The sequence below is a fragment of the Leucoraja erinacea genome, chromosome 7 (assembly GCF_028641065.1).
Source record: "Leucoraja erinacea ecotype New England chromosome 7, Leri_hhj_1, whole genome shotgun sequence".
Lineage (NCBI taxonomy): Eukaryota > Metazoa > Chordata > Chondrichthyes > Rajiformes > Rajidae > Leucoraja > Leucoraja erinaceus.
The window spans coordinates 34,147,103-34,171,836 of NC_073383.1; the positions used below are offsets into that span (position 1 = coordinate 34,147,103).

The 24,734-nt window shown below is 42.7% G+C and overlaps 1 protein-coding gene across 1 annotated transcript in view; it reads left to right on the plus strand.

Annotated features, from left to right (window-relative positions):
• The window catches only part of LOC129698864 (sentrin-specific protease 2-like), a 48,794-nt gene that overhangs the window by 16,705 nt on the left and 7,355 nt on the right, over positions 1 to 24,734 (plus strand). The window contains exons 9-13 of the mRNA XM_055638196.1: positions 213 to 270; positions 7,705 to 7,789; positions 11,538 to 11,702; positions 15,980 to 16,111; positions 19,288 to 19,491. Of these exons, the coding sequence (XP_055494171.1) occupies positions 213 to 270; positions 7,705 to 7,789; positions 11,538 to 11,702; positions 15,980 to 16,111; positions 19,288 to 19,491 (644 nt within the window). The remainder of the gene's footprint in view (positions 1 to 212; positions 271 to 7,704; positions 7,790 to 11,537; positions 11,703 to 15,979; positions 16,112 to 19,287; positions 19,492 to 24,734) is intronic.

A 24,734-nucleotide genomic window follows, 5' to 3' on the forward strand; every position in this document is an offset into this window, starting at 1 on the left:
TTTGATTTCCATACATTTCTTTCCAATTATAGTAATTCAAATTAAATGTTATCTATGATTGTTCTATTGATTTACTATTTAGCCATTCTTATGCAGGTAATCCATTTTGTATCATCTGCAAATTTGTTCAATTTACCTGGAATTCTGGATACAAATAGTATGTAAACTAGGATTGTTGTTATTAACTTGTCACTATTACCACAACCTTTTAGGTCGACCCATGTGGAGGGAATCTTGCGCCAAATCAACATCGGGGAATATCAATACAAGGTGAGAAAGCTTTTTTTTCAGTAAGTAAAATGTTGCAGTCAATGGACAGTCATTTTTAAATGTGATCAAGACTGGCAAAGTTTGATAATAGATTTTTAAGTTACTGTCCAAATCCACCTGGAGAGTGGTGCTCGAATGTTTATTGGAGCTAAAGTGAATGATTTGGAATGGTTTAAATTATTTTATCTTGTTAACAGTAAAGCAATCCACAAATTTCAGGCAGTATAAAAAAAATGATTTTGTTTTTCGTTAACATTGTTTAATTCCTCTGTGTAAGCAATGATTCCACTATTCATGCAGATGGTACATTCCAGATCATCCAGACATTGGTGAAATTGACAAATGAAGCGCTTGATATAATTTGGCAGATTTTAAAACGTAACACTTTACATCCAACGTGGTTCATTTGTGAAATATCTTTAAGACAAGATGATGAGAAACATTTGAAAGTGCAAAATGTTAAAGATCAGAAGAAAGGAAAGTATGATTAAATCTGCCATTATAGAAAAGAGAATGACAAGATTGGGTGCCATAATGGTCCACAATTTGAGATTTGTAATATAAAAAATCACATGTGGTTGAAGTGCACGTTGTCAGATTTTAATAAAGGCCATATTTTTATACATTTTGGTTTCACCATATAGAAATTACAGCAGTGTTTATACATAGACCCCCCCCCCCCCCCCTCATTTCAGGGCACCATAATGTTTGGGGCACAGCAATGTCATGTAAATGAAAGTAGTCCTGTTTAGTATTTTGTTGCATGTCCTTTGCATGCAATGACTGCTTGAAGTCTGAGATTCTTGGACATCACCAGTTGCTGGGTATCTTCTCTGGTGATGCTCTCCCAGGCCTGTATTGTAGCCATCTTTAGCATGCTTCTTTTGGGGGTTAGTCCTCTTCAGTTTTCTCTTCAGCGTATAAAAGGCATGCTCAATTGGGTTCAGATCAGGTGATTGACTTGGCGACTCAAGAATGACCCAAAGCATTTTTTAGCTTTGAAAAACTCTTTTGATGCTTTCACAGTATGTTTGGGATCGTTGTCTTGCTGTAGAATGAACCGCCTGCCAGCCAATGAATTTTGGGGCGTTTGTTTGAACTTGAGCAGATAGGATGTGTGTATATACTTCAGAATTAATTCTGCTACTACCATCAGCAGTTGTATCATCAATGAAGATAAGTGAGCTAGTACCTTCAGCAGCCATACATGCCCTGGCCATAAAGTCTTCTGCGGACAGTGGTTATTGACAAATCAACACCCGACTCTTGAAGAGTGTTTCTGGTCTGTCTGACAGGTGTTTGGGGATTTTTCTTTATTATGGAGAGAATTCTTCTGTCATCAGCTGTGGAGGTCTTCCTTGGCCTGCCAGTCCCTTTGCGATTAGTAAGTTCACCAGTGCTCTCTTTCTTCTTAATGTTGTTCCAAACAGTTGATTTTGGTAAGCCGAAGGTTTGGCTGATGTCTTTGACAGTTTTATTTGTGTTTCTCAGTCTCATAATGGCTTCTTTGGCTTTCATTGGTACAACTTTGGTCCTCGTGTTGATAAACAGCAATAAAAATTTCCAAAGGTGATGGAAAGACTGGAGGAAAGACTAGGTGCTGAGAGCTCCCTTATACCTGCATTAAGGAGCCATTACAAAGCCTGTGAAGCCATGTGTCCCAAACATTATGGTGCCCTGAAATGGGGGGGACTATGTATAAACACAGCTGTAATTTCTACATGGTGAAACCAAAATGTATGAAAATACCCTTTAATAAAATCTGACAATGTGCACTTTAACCACATGTGATTTTTTTTTTTCTATTACAAATCTCAAATTGTGGAATACAGAGGCAAATAAATAAATAATGGGTCTTTGTTCCAAACATTATTTAGGGTACTGTATCTGCCTGTGTATGTTCTTCTGGCAGCTTGTTCCATATAGCCATTGTGCAAAAGTGGGAAAACGAACACCTCCACATTTAGGGACATTTTCTACCCAGCTGTTAACAGGCAACTGAAATATCCTACCATAACTAGAGAGCAGTCCTGAACTACTAGCTACCTCTTTGGTGACCCTCGGGCTATCTATGATTGGACTTTACTGGCATTTCCTCCCACTAAACGTTATTCCCTTATCATGTATCTATATACTGTAAATTACTTATTTGTAATTATGTATTGTAGTTCCGCTGACTGGATAGCACGCGACAAAAATCTTTTAACTGTACCTTGGTACACATGACAATCAATACAATACAATACCGTTTATTTGTCATTTGAACCTCACATGAGGTTCAAACAAAATTTGGTTTCTGCAGTCATACAAGAAAAGAACCAAGACACACACCCAACACAATTCACACAAACATCCATCACAGTGAGTCTCCTCCTCACTGTTATGGAAGGCAAAGTCTTGTCTCTCCCCTGCTCTCCATTCCTTTCCCGAAGTCGAGGTCAAAGCCCCCGGCGAGCGCCAGCAAGTCCGCGGCCACCCAAAGCCACGCCGGGCGACGCAAGGCCCTGCCCCGGGTCTTGATGTTGGAGCCCCCGGCGGGCAGTTAGCAAGTCCGCGGCAAATCAAAGCCGTGCCGGGCAATGTGAGGCCCCGCTCCAGGTCACTCTGAACCCCGCAATTCGAGCGGGAGAAGTTGCCGTTGCCCCGCAAAGCAGTCTCCCACCGGGGACCCGCGAGCTCCCGGTGTCACCATCCACCGGAGTCGGGTCGCGGCAGCGCGCCACCGCAGCTCTCCACGCTCCGAAACTGGCCAGCTCCACGGAGGTAGGTCCGCAGCTCCGCAGCTCCACGGAGGTAGGTCCGCAGCTCCACGGAGGTAGGTCCACAGCTCCACAGGCTCCGTGACTTGAGCCTCCAGGTCGTTCCGGTTGGAGGCCGCTCCACGGCGCTAGGCCCCAACGGCAACGGAGACCCGACAGGGAAAAGGTCGGGTCTCCATGCAGGGAAGAGATTTAAAAGTTTCCCCCACCCACCCCCCACATATACACATTTAAAAACCCACTACAAACTAAACCCTCAACAGGACAAAAAAATAAAAAATACACAGACAGACTGCAGAGGCCGCTGCGACGTCGGTCGCGCCGCCCACAACTAAACTGAACTGAACACTAAACGTTGATTGAAATATTTGCCCCTGAAGTCCTTTTTGAATTTTTCCCGTCATCTAAAACTCATTCACTTTAGTTTTGGACTCCCCTACCCTGGGAAAAGGACTGTGTCCGTCCATCTTATCTATGTCCTCAAGATTTTATAGACATTTATAAAGTCACCCACAGCCTTCTTTGTTCCAATCTCAGATTACCCATTCTACCCACACAACTCTCCAATCCCAGAAATGCAAGCAGTTTTCCCAGTGCAATCTCATGATTGTCCTGTACATCTCCAACGTGATGACACGACTCTTGTGCACAATGCCTCCAAACTCCATTGTTGTCTGGGTGAAGCTTGCATGTTCTTCTTATGAACGCGCGGGTTTCCACAGGTGTCCGGAGTTTTGTTTTTTCCCACATCCTAAAGACACCAGGTCGGTTGGTTAAATGAAAACCAATGTTGGAAATATTAATCAGCTGGTCAAGCCACATCTGTGGGAAGAGAAACAGAGTTGGGAGTTTCAAGTTCTCTTAGCCAGATATGACAGGACTTGCTGAGTGTTTCCAGCATTTTCCGCTTTTATTTTTGGTTCCCAGCATCTGTAGCTTTTCTTGTTCCATGGATTGATAAGTTAAATGGTCACTACATGTTAGCCTTAATTTGTAGGTGGGGTGCAGTGTGGAGAGAATATAATCATGGATTTAGTATAAATTGTGGACTGTTGGTTGGCGAGAACTTGGACTACAGAGCCTAATTGTTGACAGCAATTGATCCTAGCGAGCTAATTGGAAGGAGGTAAATGGAGCATTTCACTCCTAGATTTGTCCACGGTTATTGGGAAGTATGGTTGGAAGTAATGCTGGTATAGTCTCAGAATTGTTACAGCACAGGAGACGGCTAACTATCAGCCCATCGAGTCTTGTGCGTTTATTTGTCATATGCCCTGGATATGAACAATTGAGTTTTTGCTCGTCGCAGCTTTACAGGCACATTAGAGACAGCCACAAGAACAAAGGATCAGTTATTCTAAATAAACTAGGTCATGGTTGTGCAAAAACCAAAAGTACGTAAAAACTATATTAGTTCGTGCTGGGTAGGGTTGTAGTTAGGATTATGCAGGGTAGTTAGTTTAAGATTGACAAGGTTCCTCATGGTTGGTTGGTTAAGAAGGTTCAATTGTTGGGTATTAATGGTGGAGTAGCAAGATTGATTCAACAGTGGCTGAATGGGAGATGCCAGAGAGTAATGGTGGATGGCTGTTTGTCAGGTTGGAGGCCAGTGACTAGTGGGGTGCCACAGGGATCTGTGTTCGGTCCACTGTTGTTTGTCGTGTACATCAATGATCTGGATGATGGTGTGGTAAATTGGATTAGTAAGTATGCAGATGATACTAAGATAGGTGGTGTTGTGGATAATGAAGTAGATTTTCAATGTCTACAGGGAGATTTATGCCATTTGGAAGAGTGGGCTGAAAGATGGCAGATGGAGTTTAATGCTGATAAGTGTGAGGTGCTACATCTTGGCAGGACAAATCAAAATAGGACGTACATGGTAAATGGTAGTGAATTGAGGAATGCAGTTGAACAGAGGGATCTAGGAATAACTGTGCACAGTTCCCTGAAGGTGGAATCTCGTGTAGATAGGGTGGTAAAGAAAGCTTTTGGTGTGCTGACCTTTATAAATCAGAGCATTGAGTATAGAAGTTGGGATGTAATGTTAAAATTGCACAAGGCATTGGTGAGGCCAATTCTGGAGTATGGTGTACAATTTTGGTCGCCTAATTATAGGAAGGATGTCAACAAAATAGAGAGAGTACAGAGGAGATTTACTAGAATGTTGCCTGGGTTTCAGCAACTAAGTTACAGAGAAAGGTTGAACAAGTTAGGTCTTTATTCTTTGGAGCACAGAAGGTTAAGGGGGGGACTTGATAGGGCTTTAAAATTATGAGAAGGATAGCCAGAGTTGACGTGGATAAGCTTTTCCCACTGAGAGTAGGGAAGATTCAAACAAGAGGACATGACTTGAGAATTAAGGGACAGAAGTTTAGGGGTAACATGAGGGGGAACTTCTTTACTCAGAGAGTGGTAGCTGTGTGGAATGAGCTTCCAGTGAAGGTGGTGGAGGCAGGTTCGATTTTATCATTTAAAAATAAATTGGGTAGTTATATGGACGGGAAAGAAATGGAGGGTTATCGTCTGAGTGCAGGTAGATGGGACTAGGGGAGAGTAAGTGTTCGGCATGGACTAGAAGGGCCGAGATGGCCTGATTCAGTGCTGTAATTGTTATATGTTAAATGTTATATATGTTAATGGGAAGACGTTGTACCACCTTTCCAATGGGATTTATGGTGGCATAATGTTTCAAAGTATCAGAGCATGAATGGCTCCATTCATCAGTAGATTTTAAAAGTAAGATGGTTTAGTGAGGTCAGATTGTATGTAGTTGAAACAGCAAATGACATTTTAGAAATATGAAAGTTGAAACGGGGCAGGGTAGTGGGAACCGGAGTAGTAGGTCAGCAATTGGAAGGAGTGATGGGAAGTTAGAGGTTATAGGACCAGTAAGGTCAGGCAGCATCTCTGAAGAACATGGAGAGGTCACTTTTCGGGTCGGGACCCTTCCGAGAAGAGTGCCAACCTGAAGCTATCTATGTTCTCCAGAGATGCTGCCTGACCTGCTGAGCTACTCCAGCACTTTGTACTTTTTTTTTGTAAAGCAGCTTCTGCAGTTGCTTGTGTCTACAGTCCCAAAGGAAGGACAGGCAGGGAGAGGTGAAGGAATATGGTGAAGCTGGAGTGTTTATTTCAATGCAAGGAGTATTCTGGGGAAAGATGATGAACTTGAAGTCTGGATCGGTGTTTAGGTCTAGGAAGTTGTGGCCGCTGCGGAAACGTGGTTGCAAGAGGGACACGACTGGCAGATCAATGATACAGGATTTTGATATTTCAGACCGAATGGAGAGAGAAGGAAAATAGGTGGAATAGTTGTTCTACTAATGAGAGAGAATGTCGGGGTAACACTCGGAGAGGATGTACTGGAGGGTTCGTCTGCTAGTAGAGCTCAAAAATGAGGAAGGTATAAGCACTTTAATGGGATTGTACTTAAGGTCTCCCCATAGCCAGCAAGAGATAGAGGAACAAATACGTAGACAGATTACTGAAAGATGCCAAAGCAACAAGCTTGTTTAAGTGGGTGACTAACTTCCCCAAAATTGACAGGGACTTACTCTGTACCAAAGGTTTAGACAGGTCAAAATGTATTGGGTGCAAGTCCACATCTGACATGTGGGAGTCGTTTTAAAAGTCAGTAAATCAAAGTTCAGGGCTGACACGTTTCAGTAAAGAGGAGTGGTCAATGATGGCAAAGTAAAGGAACCTTGGATGATCAAAAAGATTTAAAATTAAGGTTGTAAACAACAAGAAAAAGGACGTGTACGTAAGGTTTATGAAATCAGACAGGGCCTCTGAGGAATATGAAGCAACGGAGAATGAAATTGAGCGGATGATTAGAAGGGCCAAAAGGGCCCACAAAATGGCTTTGGCGAGTCAGATTAAAGAAAATCACAAGGCATTTTTATATCTACGTTAAAAACAAGAAAGCAAACGGGGAGAAGGAAGGACCACTCGAGGATAAACAAGAGAATTTGTGCATGGTGGCGGGATATAGAAACATAGAAAATAGGTGCAGGAGGAGGCCATTCGGCCTTTCGAGCCTGCACCACCAATATGATCATGGCTGATCATCCATGATGAAGTACATCCATGATATGTTGTGAAGTACTAAATGAGTACTTTGTATTTGTTTTAACCAAGGAGAAGGACATGGAAGATAGTGTGATCATTCTGGAGAACACAAATATGCAAGGGCAGATTGAAATTAAGAAGGAGGAGATCTTGAAGATTATTAAGGTGGATAAATCCCAGGGGTTGATTTGGCACAGACATTGTGGGCCAATGGGGCTGTTCCGTTTAGTTTAGAGATACAGCAGGGAAACGGGCCATTCGGTCCACAGAGTCTGCACCAACGAGCGATCCCTGCATATTAACACTACCCTACACACACTAGGGCCAATTTTACATTTTATACCAAGATAATTAACCTACGGACGTCTTTGGAGTATGGGGGAAACCAAAGATCTCGGAGAAAACACACGCAGGTTATGAGGAGAACGTACAAACTCTGTACAGGCAGCACCTGTAGTCGGGATTGAACCCGGGTCTCTGGTGCTGTAGGGCAGCAGCTCTACCACTACGCCACCGTGCCACCCAACAGGATGATCCTGTGTTGCACTGTTATGTTCTGTGATGTTAAAATCAGAACTACCAGATAATTCTGTTGATCCAGCAGGCAGATCCACATTGATCAACATTCAGAAATCTTGGAGAACACTGGAGGAAAGACTGCTCTGACAATTAAAGCACTTATAGAGGTATGGGTTGGGTTGTAGATGTTTTATAGATGCAGAACTACAGTGCACTTGAAGAATCGTCTTTCAATTTTTTTAATACATGTTTGTGTGAGAATGTTTACATCTGTATTGCTTATTTTGCTCTGTTTCTACTGTGTTGTGTTTGTTTTACACAAGATCAAAGCTAGATCTGCCTTGCATGTTCTTCTGCCTAACTATACCAGGTTACAAAACAAAGTTGGTCAGTATTTGATTTGAATTTGATTCCTTTATTGTCATTCAGACCTTTCGGTCTGAACAAAATTTCGTTGCCTGCAATATACAATAATAATAAATAACAAAACATACAATAAACACAAATTAACATCCACCACAGTGAATTCACCAAGCACCTCCTCACTGTGATGGAGGCAAAAGTCTTAGTCTCTGTCTCTTCCCTCCTTGTTCTCCCTCTGCGCTGAGGCGATCCAGGCCGAAGATGCCGCCCTCCAGTCCAGTGGACCTCCGTGGTGATGTCGCCGCTGCCGAAAGCCGGAACGCCGTCCCCGCTCCGAGTCGACCCGCCACAGCCTCAGCTCCGAGTTGGGCTGCTGCCGAAAGCTGGAACGCCGCCTCAGCGAGTCGGGCCACCGCAGCCTCAGCGAGTCGGGCCACCACTGCCTCAGCTCCGAGTCCCGATGCCTCAGCTCCGAGTCCCGCTGCCTCAGCTCCGAGTCCCGCTGCCTCAGCTCCGAGTCCCACTGCCTCAGCGAGTCAGGCCACCGCTGCCTCAGCTCCGAGTCAGTCCACGGCTGCCTCAGCTCCGAGTCCCGGTGCCTCAGCTCCGAGTCCCGGTGCCTCAGCTCCGAGTCCCGCTGCCTCAGCTCCAAGTCCCGCTGCCTCAGCGGGATAATGCATCCCTACCCGACAAGCTCAATATATTCTACCTCTTTTGAACAGAAGATCAGTGAAATAACATCACCTACTCCAGCGTCCTCTGGGGCATCTGTAGCCACGTACCCTGTTGCAGATGACAGATCAGCCATCCTGAGAGTGAACCTTCGGAAGGCCACTTGACATTTGAGTCCCAGATGTCTCCTTACAAACTGTGGACCAGCTAACAGGCGCATTCCTAGACGTAGACAGGAAGGGTTTAGAGGGCTCTTGGGGAAAAATACAGGCAAATGAGACTAGCCCTGTATGCTAACTTATTCACATGGAATAATCACATTCCCAAATAATCTAGCTCTATTACAATTCACATACTGCCACGATAGGTACACAGCAGATGCCATCTATCTGGGCCTGCATTCATCACTGCAACATGTGATTAACACAGCCACCTACATCATATTCCTCTTTGTAGACGATAACACTGCCTTCAACCTGTTCTGCAACTGGATCTTTGACTTCCTGACCCATAGACTGCAATCAGCAAGAATAGGAGACAAAAAATCCTTCAAGGCTGCATCTCCATTCATTCACAACGGTATGGCTATTTGCAAGTTTGAAGATGCCACCATCATTGTAGGCTGTATCTCGAACAATGATGAGATGGAAGGCAGAAAGGAGATAGACAACTTAGTAGCTTGTTGCCAAGATGACAACCTCTCCCTCAATGTCAGCAAATCAAAGGAGCTGATCATCTGTGACAATCTGTGACAGTGATGCTGAAGTGAAGATGGTTGAGAGCTTCGAAGTATAAACATCACCAACAATTTGTCCTGGTCCAACCACTTCAATGATATGGCCAAGAAAGTCCACCAAAGCCTCTACTTCCTCAAAGGACTGAGGCAATTGGCATGTTCTCAGTGACTTACCAGTTTCTCCAGAAAGCATTCTATTAGGATGCAGCACAGTTTTGTATGGCAACCTACCTGCCCAAGACACAAGAGACATCAGAGTTGTGAACACAGACCAATCTTCCACCCCACCCCCCTTTTCATCTGCACTTTTCTGTAGCTGATACTGTATATTCTGCAAACTTTTATTTGCACTACCTGTTGTATTTGTGTGTGGCACATTACACTCGTATGATATGATCAGCCTAGATAGCATGCAAAACAAGATCCTCGTTTTACTACTGTATCTCGGTACATGTGACAGTAATAAACCAGTAATGGGAAGTGTTGGGAAGTGTTATTTTTGTGATATTTTGAGATTTCTGTCAAATCTGATTAGTAATTCAATGAGGTACTAAAACAGATGAATTAAAAGCCTGTATTTAAAAACGGCATGTATTTATGTATTTGGGTAAATGTTAAGTGATTATTCTTAGAAAATAATATGTAGGTGCATTTGACAAGTAATTCATCTGAGAGAGTGCTTTGAATTCAATAATTTAGCCAAAGTCTTCATCAAAATCATTCAAATTAAGTCTTCATGTTTAATTTCATGATTTAGTTTGGAAATCATGAAATTAAACATGAAGACTTAATTTGAATGATTTTGATGAAGACTTTGGCTAAATTATTACATCACTTCATGACCTGATGCAAGCTGTTTTCAAAGAAATGTTAATCAACGCTATTTGACTGACCATTAGTTAGATGAAAGGGACATGATGGCTCCAACAAAATGACACTGTGCAGATCATTGATAGAATATAAATCATAGAACAATATCGCCCCTTCAGCCCAGGATGTTTGTGCCAAATATGATGACAAATTATACTATATCATATCCATTCCCTGCGCATTTATGTGCCCATCTCAAAGTCTCTTAAATGCCGCTATCATCTACTTCCGCAAGCACCTCTGACAGTGCGTTCCAGTGGGGTGGCACACCTGCGCAGCTATAGCATTGCTGTGTTATAGCGCCAGATACCTGCGTTTGATCATGACTACAGGTACTGTGTGTACGGAGTTTGGAAATTCTCCCCACGTGCGAATGGCGGGCCTTTCCCTGGGTGCTCTGGTTTCCTCCCACATTCCCAACCCATCCCTACTCCTGTATTGGACATCCAGATCAATGAAGGAGGGCATTTGACTTGCATCCACATTATCTGCCCGTATTACCATCTTCATGGATCTATGGACTTTTACTCTAAGCTCCCACTGATCCTCGATACCCCCTGAGACTCGCTATATACGTCCTAGCCTCATTAGTCCCAAAATGCATCACCTCCCATTTCCAAGGATCAAGCTTCATTTCCCCGCCCATTTCACCAACATAGAGATGACTCTACACATCCTAACACTACCTTCCATATTATCATTACCTCTACCATTCTTTGTGTCATCTACAAACTTTTGTCATCCTTAAGTTAGGATACTGAGGCCACTGTACTAAAATGTACAAAGCTGAAATAAAACGAGAAAATGCAGGAAACTCTCGACAGGTCACGCAGCATCTGTGGAAAGGGAAACGGAATTGATATTTCTGGTGGAAGATCCTTTTTTGGACTTTAAAACTATATCTCTTTCCACAGGTGCAGTCTAATGTGGCTCAGTGTTTTCTGCACATTCTGTTTCAGATTTCCAGCATCTGCATTTTGTTCGTTTTTGCTGTACCAAGAAGCTGCTGCTTGCTACGTGATGAAACCCAAGGATCTTAGAAACATAGAAACATAGAAATTAGGTGCAGGAGTAGGCCATTCGGCCCTTCGAGCCTGCACCGCCATTCAATATGATCATGGCTGATCATCCAACTCAGTATCCCGTACCTGACTTCTCTCCATACCCCCTGATCCCCTTAGCCACAAGGGCCACATCTAACTCCCTCTTAAATATAGTCTTAAATATAGAAATCTTCATCTGTATTATTTGCATCCTTTTTTCCTTTCTTCCAGAAACAGCATATAGATCAAGACCTATCGCAGGAAGTGGCAGTTCGATTGTACCTGGATGAGGGAGATGCCACAGCAGCTGTTGATCTGACAACCCCTCAAACCCTGAAGGAAAATCTAAGCGTCTTAAAAAAAGACCAGGGAGGCAATCTGCCACAATTTACTGAGGTACGTTTATACAGGTTTCATCTTGGGGCTCTGAAGTGCAACCTGAACTGCCACTCTGCTAGTTCAAGTGTCAAAGATAGTTGTGAAATCGGGAATGGAAAGTAACAATAAATTACATTACCTACTGCTTTGCACATTCATTAAGGCTTTGAGGGGGAAGACTGTACAAAATTAATAGACTAAAATAATGACAATAAGATCATAGGTGATAGGAGTAGAATTAGGCCATTTGGCCCATCAATTCTATTCTGCCATTCAATCATGGCTGATCTATCCCTCCCTCCTAACCCTATTCTCCTGCCATATCCCCATAACCTCTGATACCCATACAAACAAGAATTTAAGGTAGACAAAAAAGCTGGAGAAACTCAGCGGGTGAGGCAGCATCTATGGAACGAAGGAAATAGGCAACATTTCGAGTCAAAATCCTTCTTCTGTGAGGGTGGGGGGGTGGTGGGGGGGGGGAGAAGAAGAAAGGAAGAGGTGGAGCCAGTGGGCTGAGGGAGAGCCGAGAAGGGGAGGAGAAAGCAGGGACTACCTGAAATTTCTCTAAGTCAATGTTCATACCACTGGGGTGTAAACTGCCCAAGCGAAATATGAGGTGCTGCTCCTCCAGTTTACGGTGGTCCTCACTTTGGCCATGGAGGAGGCCCAGGACAGAAAGGTCAGATTCGGAATGGGAGGGGGAATTGAAGTGTTGAGCCACCGGGAGATCAGGTTGGTTGAAAAACCTGAGTGTGACCAACAAAAAACCTGAGATCTACAAAACCATAGATTGTCACTTAATAATTTTTCTTTGCAGCACTAAGGGCAAAAATTCCAAAGATTTACAACTCACTGGGTGAAGAAATTTCTTCTTGCCTCTGTCCTGAATGGACCACTATCGGTTTTGCGACTGTGACCACTGCTTCCAGACTTCAGGAGAACTATTTTTCCTGTCACACCTTGTAAGAATTTTCTATGCTACAATCAGATCACCTCTCACTCTTCTAAGCTTAAGCAAATAAGGGCCCAGTCTGCCTAATCTTTCTCTCCTTGTATGACAAACCTGCCATACCAGGAAATCTTTCTTCAGTAGGAAGACCAGACCTGTACACAAGATTTAGTCTCATCAGGATCCTCAGATTTGAAGCAATAAATCTTCAATCCTTGTCTCTTCCCTCAAATAGAAGTGAGGAAATGTTATGTTTCGCAGAGACATGGCTCATCCCCAGCTCCCCAGAATCTACTCTCCAGCCCAAAGGTTTTGCCACTCATTGCATGGACCAAACAGACACACGAAAGGGAAAGACAGAGGCGTCTTGTGGTGCTCAGACATAGCAGTCCTGTCCAACTCCTGCACTCCGCACCTGGAACACCTGGCAGTGAAGTGCTGTCCCTTCTACCTCCCGAGAGGATTCACAGCTCCACCATCTTGACCGCGGCCTCATCCCACCCCAGGCAGATGTTCATGTAGTACTGGAGGAGCTCTACGCCATGTCCAACAAACACCAGAAGGAGTACTCTAACGCTTTCCTACCACAGCTGAGGACTTCAACAAGGCCAGTTTGAAGAAGTCACTTCCAAACCACCACCAGCACGTGTCCAGCAGCACCAGAGGATAATACACCAATGACCACTCCGATTCCACCATTAATGATGCCTGTCACTCCATCCCTCACTTTGGGAAATCTGATTAACTGACTGTGCTCCTTCCCCCTGCATATAGGCAGCGATTGAAGAACACAGCCCCAATGTGAGGACTGCACAGAGCTGGTGAGGTGAGCCACAGGATTGGAGTCGGTAGACTGGGCAATGTTGAAGGACTCGGCAATGGGCCTGAACAAATACGCCACGATTGATGCTGATTTCATAAAATGTGTGGGGAGTGTATACCCGCCAAGATTATCCGAGTGTTTTCCAACCAGATTATAGCACTTATCAACTTCTGCCTTAGCAAGAACCTGGACCCACTACAGTTTGCCTACCACCACAATAAATCCACAGGGAAGTGATCTTGCTGGCTCTTCACTGTGCACTGGACCATTTGGACAATAAAAACACATGTCAGGCTGTTGTTCATTAACTACAGCTCAGCGTTCAACACCATAATCTCATCCACACTTGTTACCATACTCAAGGAATTGGGTCGCTGCACATCACTTTGCAATTGGATCCTTGACTTCTTCATCAACAGACCACAATCGGTACAAATTAGCAACAACACTTCCTGCTCTAGATATATGTGTTGTGTAGTATTGTAATTTACCGTACTTCTGATAAAAATAAAATTAAAAAAAAACAAACAAAAAAAAAAACACTTCCTCCTCTAACCATCAGCTCGGGCACCTCAAAGATGTCCCCGGCTCTACATGATCTTCACCACATGACAACTCCAAGGATAATGCAAGGAGTTAAACCAACTAGAATACTTTGTCCTTTTTGATCTCACAACTTCTTGAATCCATCAACAGAGACCTTCCTCAAATTTGTCTGTGCTCAAAAATGTGTTGAAATTCTCCATATGCTCTTAATTATATGCAAATTGTGATTCTATCTAATTGGTCTCGGATGCTAATTGAGCAAGATTGTGTCATCTTTTCAGCCCTCATCTCAATCATCCTTCCTGAAATATTATACGCAATCGTCAGTAGTCTCCACTGAGCAAAGTAATCTACAGGACAAACATGAAATTGTTCAGACAATGTCACTTCAACACCAGAACCAATTTCTGTCATGACACTTGCATATGAATGCAGTTCTAGACCAATCTCAAGGTTTCACGGTCAAGGTTAGTTTATTATCACATGTGCTAGTTAAGGTACAGTGAAATTTGAGTTACCATACAGCCATACCAGGTGAAAAGCAACAAACCACACAACCACATAAAAGTTAACATAAACATCCATCACAATGGATTCCACATTCCTCACTGTGATGGAAGGCAATTAAGCTCTTCAAGACGTTAATCTTATCCATTGATTTGTAGAAAAGATAGCCTTGCACTAAACATGCATAAAACAAGGTCCTCTACTGATCTACCGCTTGAGAAACTGGCGCAGTTTAACATATTTGATGTTTTCTTGCTGTTAGTTCATACATAACGACGTTATGTCACGCACCACACATTTCATCCAGGGCTGGCATAAACGAGTTTATACATGCAACCGATAACACTCATTGAAGCACATTGTATTGAGATAACAATGAGATGTCAATTATAGGGTCTATGCTATGACTGGTGTTTTTGTACAGAACATCAACCAATCTATACTTTCTGTGTTTGGGATAATGAAAATGCACCACTGCTGGTCGGTCCTTCATTGTTTGCAGCTTTTCTTTACAGTCATGTAAGAGCTGCATCTGTCATTTCCGCCCTCATGATTATCCTGAACCCTTCAGTATTGAGCTTAAAGACGGGTGACCACACACAGATTTCTGTGCTCCCTCCTTTGCCTATTCTCTCACATCCAAGGCAGCATTGGAATGTACCTTTTAGGATCAAATGCTCTTTCCAGTGATCAACATATCAACAATGTGGTGGCATTGCAGGTCTCATTTTAGTGCCTGATTTGGGTGTAGTCATGGTGCTGTTTATTATATTATAGTCAGAGAGCTATACAGTGTGAAAATAGGCCTTTTGGTCCATCTTGTTAATGTTGGTATATTGGGCAAGTGCCATTAGCATTTGGCCCAGACCTCTTCAAATCCATATATCTGTCCAAATGTCTTTTAAAAGTCATAATTAAATGTTATAGTGAAATATAGCAAGGAAATTATCCCTTTGGCCCTTCAAGTCCACACCAACAATCAGCATTTATGTTAAACTGATGCTACCTAATCCATTTGAAAGGGATACCATCAAATCTAGGGGCTTTGATTATCAAACTATGGGCAACTTACAGTGGACAGTTAAGCTATCTACTTGCAAGTTTTGAGATATAACCTTCACTTAATTTCACGCATTTAAATAGGGTTCTTGTTAAGCATCATTATTAAATGTGGCAGTCGATTAGCTTATATTTGCCTATGAAAGTTTCCATTTTTTAGAAAATGTAATCGTTTTCTTTTGGGAAAAATGCAGCTGCATGTGATCCTAGATATGTAAATGAGAATCCGGAGACCACAAGGTAAGTTATACAAACTGAAGTTATTGGTTTGGGTCCAGTTGGAATGAGTTACTGTGCTGCATGATTTATCCTCCAGACAGCTGCTAAGGGACCTGCCGGCTCTCAGTACTATCGCTGTCAATTTTGGTTTTCATTGCACTCGTGGAAATATTTGATCTTCCATTGCAGACAATGGTGGAGGAGGTGAGAAAGGCCCTTGACTATGGAGAACTTGATGAAGTGGTCAGCACTGGCTTTAAACTCAAGATAACACGGAAAGATATCAGCACTCTCTGTAATTACAGCTGGCTCAATGATGAGGTACAAGGCCCTTTCACTCATGGTTGTATTGTTTTTAATATATTTTCTCACTAGCTTTCTAACCTCTGGCACCTCAGCCTGTGTTATTTTCCCCCATTTCCCAGTGGGGTGTGAGATATTGCTTGGAATGCAGGTTTCCTCGAAATCCACAGTAAATTCTAGAGCCCTGGAGAGTGTTGCAGAACAGAGAAATGTGGGAGTACTGGTGCGTGGTTTCCTGAAAATGGTAATTCAGGTGGGTAGAGTGGTGAATAAGGCCTTTTGTCAGCTTGCCTTCATTGGGAAGGGTATTGAATGCAAAAGATAGAACGTCCCGATGTAGCTGTACAAGTTGTTGGTGCGACCACAAGAGTATTGTGTGCTCTTCCGATCACCCACCTATAGGAAGGATGTCATTATGTTGGAAAGGATGCAAAAGAAATTCACTAAGACGTTACATGGGTTTGCGGGCATGAGTTATAAGGAAAGGTTAGATAGGTTGGGAATATTTTCTTAGAAGTGTAGGAGGGCGAGAGGGCGACCATATTGTGTGCAAGATTATGAGGGATATGGTTAAAGTGAACGCTCACATTATTTTTTTTCCAGGAGAGAGGATTCTAAAATTAGAGGGCATATGCTTGAAGGGAGAGATTTAAGAAATACATCAGATGCAAGATTTTCACTCAGACAGTAGTCCATATCTGGAATGAACTGTCACAGGAATAAGTTCATAAGACATAGGAGCAGAAGTAGCCCGTTTGGCCCATCGAGCCTACTCTGCTGTTCAATCATGGTTAATCTATCTTTCCCTTGTAACCCCATTCTCCCCCCCCCCCCCCCATAACCATTGACACCTATACTAATCAAGAACCTATCAATCTCTGCACTAAAAATACCCAAAGCCTTGGCCTCCACTGGAAATGAATTCCACAGATTCACTATCCCCTGGCTAAAGAAATTCCTTTTCTCCTTTTTTCCCGGGCTGTGCCCTCTGGTCCTCTACTCTCCCACTAGTGGAAACATCCTCTCCACTTTCACTCTATCCACACCTTTCATTATTCGGTAAGGTTCAATGAGCTCCACGCTAATCTTTCTAAATTCCAGTGAGTGCAGGCCAGAGCCGTCAAATGCTTATCATACGTTAACCAATCATCCCGGGATCATTATTGTAAACCTCCTCTGAATCCTCTTCAACGCCACCATATCCTTTCTCAGATATGGGTCCCAAAACTGCTCACAACACTCCAAACGCGGTCTGACCAGTACCCTATAAAGCCTCAGCATTACTTGCTTTTTATATTCTAGTCTTGAAATGAGTGCCTCTTGAAATGTATGCTTTCCTACTTCTGATTCAACCTGCAAATTAACCTTTTGGGAATCCTGCACCCGGTCCCTCTAATTTCTGAATTCACTTTCCATTTAGAAAATAGTCTATGCTGTTCTTTCTAGGACCAAAGTGCATGACCATACACTTTGCCATGCTGTATTCTATCTGCCACTTCTTTGCCCACTCTCCCAACCTGTCTCAAGTTCTTATGCAGAGTCCCTGCTTTGCTCGCACTCCCTGCCCATGCACCTAGCTTTGCATCATCCTCAAACCTGGCCACAAAGCCATCAATTCCATCATCCAGATCAGTTATATACAATGTGAAAAGTAGTTAACCCAACATCGACCCCTGCGAAACGTCACCTGTCACTGGCAGCCAACCAGAAAAAGCCCCCCCATTATTCTCACTCTTTGCCTTCTGCCATTCAGCCAATCTTCTATCCATGCTAGTATCTTACCTCTAATGCCGTGAGCTCTCATCTTGTTGAGCAGCCTCATTTGTGGCACTTCATCAGAGGTCTTCTGAAAATCCAAGTAAGCTATAGAAGGAGTACAATTACAACTTTTGAAATGCTTTTAGACAGATATATTGATGGGAAGAGTTTAGAGGGCTATCGGGCAAATGTAGACAAGCGGGACTAGCCACTAAGGTGAATTGAAAGGCCTGTTACTGTGTTGTATAACTATGATCTTAATAGGGGAAATGGGGTTAGAGGCTGGGACATTTCAGACTCAAAAACAAAATTATTTCTCTTATTTGTCTTTTTAATAGCCACGTTTATTTTTGATATTGCAAAAAAAGAGCATACTGGACCATGTTTTGGGCATTGAACCTGGCAGATAATTGGTGTTTCAATGGAAAAGCATTTTGGGGATAGTGATCACAACTTTATTAGTTTTAAGATTGTTTTAAATGGGGATAAATCTGGATCTTGTGGGAAGATACTGAATTAGAGTAAGGCAAGTTGCAACGTTATAGGTAGGAGGGGAAATTGGGAGCAGTTGTTGTTGGGTAAGTCCACATGGAGTTGTTTAAAGGCCAGTTGGTCAAAGTTCAGGACCGGCATGTTCCAGCAAGGAGAAGGCATAAGGATGGCAAAGTAAGGGATGAACAAACAAGTTGTAAATTTGGTCAAAAAGATAAAGAAATGCTCACGCGGTTAAAGAAGAAATTAGACCGTGCCTTTGAGTAATATAAAGCAAGGAGGAAAGAACTCAAGAAGGCAATTACAAGGCGCCTAAAGGGGCTACAAAATGGCTTTGGCGAGTTGGATTAAAGAAAATCCCTAGTCTTTTTACATGTACATTAAAAACAAGAGGGTAACCATGGAGAATCTAGGATAGACACAAAAAGCTGGAATAACCCAGCGAGTCAAGCAACATATCTGTAGAATAGGAATAGGTGACTACTTGGTGGAAACACTTCTTCAGACTAGGGGAGAGGGAAACGAGAGATATGAAAAGGTACATAGAACACATAAATGAAAGAAATGCAAAAAAAGACAAATCAAAGCCATTTTTACTAGCAGAGAATGGTAAATCTCTGTAATTATCTACCCCAGAGATTGTGGGGGCCAGAGTATTGGAAATATTTAAAATGCAGACAGATAATTTTGGAAAGACCAGGGAACTGAAGGCGATGTGGAACTCGCGCAGAAGGGAAGATGAAGCTTGGGGATGATTGCTCATGATCATATTGAATGGCAGGGTAGGCATAATTAAGCAAGTACCCCACTTGTGCTATTATTTCCTGACATTCTTATATTCGGATAAGGTAAATAATACAGAGAAACAAATGTATACCTGGCATCTCTATTTGTGAATGGTTTACAGATGAGCCTTTGAACCATTTTCTGCTGATATTTTGCAGGTAATTAACTTCTACATGTGCTTAATTATGGAACGAAGTAAAGAAGCTTATTTTCCTGGAGTTTACGCATTTAATACTTTCTTCTATCTGAAACTGCACACTGGAGGTTACCAGACTGTAAAGCAATGGACCAAAGGAGTGGATTTATTTGAAAAGGATCTTATACTGGTCCCGGTACATTTAGGAGTCCATTGGTGTTTGACAGTAAGTATATATTTCCTTTAGTATGCTTGTCCAGCCTCTCACTTGTTGACATTTCAGTGCAAGCTCATTTGCTTCAGGGTCTGTGGAACATTAGGAGGTTGAGGGGTGCCCTTAGAGAGGTCTATTACATTTTGAGGGGTATAGAGGGTATGGGTAGTCCCAGAGCTTGGAAGTCCAGAACAAGAGGGACATGATTAAGGTGAGAGACAAGAAATTTAAAGGAGATTTGTGTAGAGCAGATTTAATTTTCCTATTAAATCTCCCCCCCCCTCCCCTTCACACACACACATGTCCTCTGGTTTTTGATTCCCCTACCATGGGCAAAGGATTATTCATCTATCCAATCTATTCCTCTAATTATTTTGTACACCTCTATAAGATCACCCATCATCCTCCTACACTCCAAGGGATAGTGGGGGGAGGGGGAAAACTGGAAATATAAGGATGGAGTTAAAGGGAGAGAGACAATAAGGAAAGTTAAGAAAGGCACCAGAATTAACAGGGCAGAAAGCTCAGTAAGGGGTAGGAGAGTATGGCCAAGTGAAATAGGAATCGATGTGAAAGGTGAACGAATAAAAGTATTATATATGAATGCACGAAGTATAAGAAATAAAGTAGATGAACTTGAGGCTCAGTTAGAAATTGGCAAGTATGATGTTGTGGGAATTACAGAGACATGGCTGCAAGAGGGCCAGGGATGGGAACTGAATATTCAAGGGTATACCTCCTATCGAATAGACAGACAGGTGGGCAGAGGGGGAGGGGTAGCTCTGTAGGTGAGGAATGAAATTCAGTCCCTTGCGAGAGGTTACATACAATCAGGAGATGTAGAGCCAGTATGGATAGAACTGAGGAATTTTTTTTTTTTCACTTTAGTCTTTATTGCTTTTATGCATACTACAAATAAAACACAAATATAACAATGAAACATACAACAATGTAGTGAAACGTACAACAGTGCAGCGGGGGATTCCGTTTACAATTAATGATGCAGTATACAGAACTATTTTCTTATTAAAACATTTTCCAATAACTTACATTATTGTCAATAAAATTATACAGTGTTGATGTCTTTATTTCTATACCTAATCCATTTTTCCCGTTTTACTATTAAACTCGTCTTCTTTCACTCTTAAAGAATATGTAATTTTCTCCATCACAAATATGTCCTGTGAACTGAGGAATTGTAAGGGTAAAAAGATCCTAATGGGAATTATCCACAGGCCCCCAAACAATAGCCTGGATATAGGGTGCAAGTTGCAGCAGGAGTTAAAATTGGCTTGTAACAAAGATATTGCCACTGTGGTTATGGGAGATTTCAATATGCAGGTAGACTGGGAAAATCAGGTTGGTTCTGGACCCCAAGAAAGGGAGTTTGTAGAATGCCTCCGAGATGGATTCTTAGAGCAACGTACTGGAGCCGACCAGGGAGAGGGCAATTCTTGATTTAGAGTTGTGTAATAAACCAGATTTGATAAAGGGAACTCGAGGTAAAGGAGTCATTAGGAGATAGTGACCATAATATGATAAGTTTTCATACAATTTGAGAGGGAGTAGGGAAAATCGGAAGTGTCGGTATTGCAGTTGAACAAAGGGGGCTATGGAGCCATGAGGGAGGAGCTGGCCAAAGTTGACTGGAAAGATACCTTAGCAGGTATGACAGTAGAACAACAATGGCAGGTATTTCTGGGAATAATACAGAAGGTGCAGGATTAGGTCATTCCAAAGAGGAAGAAAGATGAGCAGGAAGCCAGAGGATTGGGAAATTTTTAAAGAGCAACAGAAGATAACTAAAAAGGCAATACGGAGAGAAAAGATGAGGTCCGAAGGTAAGCTAGCCAAGAATATAAAGGAGGATAGTAAAAGCTTATTTAGATATGTGAAGAGGAAAAAAATAGTTAAGACCAAAGTTGGATCCTTGAAGACAGAAACAGGTGAATTTATTGTGGGGGAAAAAGGAAATGGCAGATGAGTTGAACAGGAACTTTGGATCCGTCTTCACTAGGGAAGACACAAACAATCTCCCAGAGGCACTAGTGGCCAGAGGACCTAGTGTGATGGAGGAACTGAAGAAAATTCACATTGGGCAGGAAATGGTGTTGGGTAGACTGATGGGACTGAAGGCTGATAAATTCCCAGGGCCTGATGGTCTGCATCCCAGGGTACTTAAGGGAATGGCTCTAGAAATCGTAGACGCATTGGTGATCATTTTTCAGTGTTCTATACATTCAAGATCAGTTCCTGAGGATCGGAGGGTAGCTTATGTTATCCCACTTTTTAAGAAAGGCGGGAGAGAGGAAACGGAATTATAGACCAGTTAGTCTGACATTGGTGGTAACAGGATCAGTCTGAGTCAGCATGGATAATGCTTGACTAATCTTCTGGAATTTTTTGAGGATGTAACTAGGAAATTGGACAAGGGAGAGCCAGTGGATGTAGTGTACCTAGACTTTCAGAAAGCCTTTGATAAGGTCCTACATAGATTAGTGGGCAAAATTAGAGTACATGATATTGGGGGTAGGGTACTGACATGGCTAGAAAATTGGTTGGCTGACAGGAAACAAAGAGTAGGGATTAACAGGTCCCTTTCAGAATGGCAGGCAGTTACTAGTGGGGTGCTGCCAGGCGCGGTGCTGAGACCGCAGCTATTTTCAATATACATTAATGATTTAGATGAAGGGATTAAAAGTAACATTAGCAAATTTTCAGATGACACAAAGCTGGGTGGCAGTGTTAACTGTGAGGAGGATGCAGGGTGACAAACGTTGTGTGAGTGGGCAGATGCATGGCAGATGCAGTTTAATGTGGGTAAATGTGAGGTTATCCACTTTGGTGGCAAAAACAGGAAGGCAGATTATTATCTGAATGGTCTCAAGTTGGGAAAAGGGGAAGTACTGGGAGGTCCTGTTCATCAGTCACTGAAGGAAAGCATGCAGGTTCAGCAGGGTGTGAAGAAAGCTATTAGCCTGTTGGCCTTCATAACAAGAGGGGTTGAGTATAGAGCAAAGAGGTCCTTCTGCAGTTGTACAGAGCCCTAGTGAGACAACACCTGGAGTACAGTTTTGGTCTCCAAATTTGAGGAAGGACATTCTTGATATTGAGGGAGCGCAGCGTAGGTTCACAAAGTTAAATCCCGGGATGGCGGGACTGTCATGTTGATAGAATGGAGCGACTGGGCTTGTATACACTGGAATTTAGAAGAATGAGAGGGGATCTTATTGAAACGTATAAGATTATTAAGGGATTGGACACGCTAGAGGCAGAAAACATGTTCCCAATGTTGGGGGAGTCCAGAACCAGGTGCCACAGTTTAAGAATAAGGGGTCGGCCATTTAGAACCGAGATGAGGAAAAGCTTTCACCCGGAGAGTTGTGAATCTGTGGAATTCTCTGCCTCAGTCGGCAGTGGAGGCCAATTCTCTGGATGCTTTCAAGAGAGAGTTAGATAGAGCTCTTAAAGATAGCAGAGTCAAGGGATATGGGGAGAAGGCAGGAACAGGGAACTAGATTTGGGATGATCAGACATGATCACAGTGAATTGCGGTGCTGGCTCGAGGGGCCAAATGGCCTACTCCTTCACCTATTGTCTATTCTCTAAAATGCAACACCTCATATTTCTCTGTATTAAATTTCATCAACCGCTCATCTGCCCAACTGATCAAGATCCTGCTGCAATTTTTGACCTCCTTCTTCACTATCTACAATACCACCCACTTTAGTGTCATCTGCAAACTTGCTATTCATGCCATGTACGCTCTCCTCCAAATTATTTATATAGATAATTGGTAATGGATAATTAACCATTGGTAATTATTGCTGGGGATGTTGTCACCACTTCAGGTTGTGTCTATTTAATAATCTTTGTGTGAATATTTTTCATTGCCCCTTGCTGAGTGTTACACAGTCAATGTAGATTTCATTTTTTAAAGGAACAACAAATAGCAGCTCATCAACAAAATTGTCAACCACGCATTTGTACTAATATTTTTAGTTCATTGGCACTCACTGTTATTCAGAAAATCAAAAAAAATTGAAAATGAAAACAAAAGTGCTGGAAATTGGAAACACTCAGCAGGCCAGAAAGCATCTATGGTAAGAAACACAGTTGATTTTCCAGGACAAATAATCTTGGAGAATGAGTGAAAAACAAGTTTGTTTGAAGTGGCAGAGAAGGTAGGTATAGGATGTTGGAAGTGGGAGGGATGGATAGGACAAGAGAAAATCTCTGATAAAAGGAAGCCAGATTTACTGGGGGAATACTGTTGATGAGGCCACCTGACGGCAGCAAGAGAGTGAGAGGGAAGAGGACCTGAACGTCACCGTCAGCGATGGCAGCCTTGTCATCGGTCTGTCTTTTCGTCTTTTTTGTTATTTTTAGTGTGTTTTTAAAAGTTTGTGTTAATGTTCTCTGGTTTGTTTTATGTGGGGGAGGGGGTCGGGGGAAACTTTTTTTCAATCTCTTACCTTGCCGGAGATGCAATTGTTTTCCGGACCGTATCTCTGGTCGCTCTGCGGCCTAACATCATGGAGGCCTTGCTCGAGACTGACTTTCAGCCCCACCGCGGGGTCATGGACTTACCATCTGAGCCTGCGATCCCTTGCCTGGGATCGACGATCCAACTGCGGCTTGCGTATTTCAACATCGAGGAGCTCGCAGTCTTGGGTAGAGGCTCATGTCGGGAAGTTTCGACTAGCCCCGACCTGGAGTTCGATCGCCCGGTGCAGGGGAGCTGAGATCCCCCCTGATGCGGGAGCTTGATCGCCCCGACGCGGTGGGCTCGTCCGCCATCTACGGGAGCCAAGATTGTCCCGCTAACGGAAGGCTTGAGGCCCCCGACCACGGGAGAACAAAGGGAAGGGACTGAACTTTTTTTCGCCTTCCATCACAGTGAGGAATGTGGAGTAGTCACTGTTGTGGATGTTTATGCTAAAATGTATTCTGTGTGTCTTGCTTTTTATTGGTATGACTATGGCAAATCAAATTCCATATGTTGCAAAACATACTTGCCTAATAAAGTATGAATATGATTATGATCAACATAAAAGCTGTGAAATGTAAAAGTATCGGGGAAATAATCAGCAGATAAGGCCAAGCTTGCAGAGAAATAAAAATTGAGCGAATATTACAGATGGATGATCATAGTAGAACAAACAAATTAATGTTTTTAAACTTTGTAAATGCAATTCAACATTACTTCCAAAAAGCTATAACGTGCCGAGACAAAATATATTGTATCTCAAGCT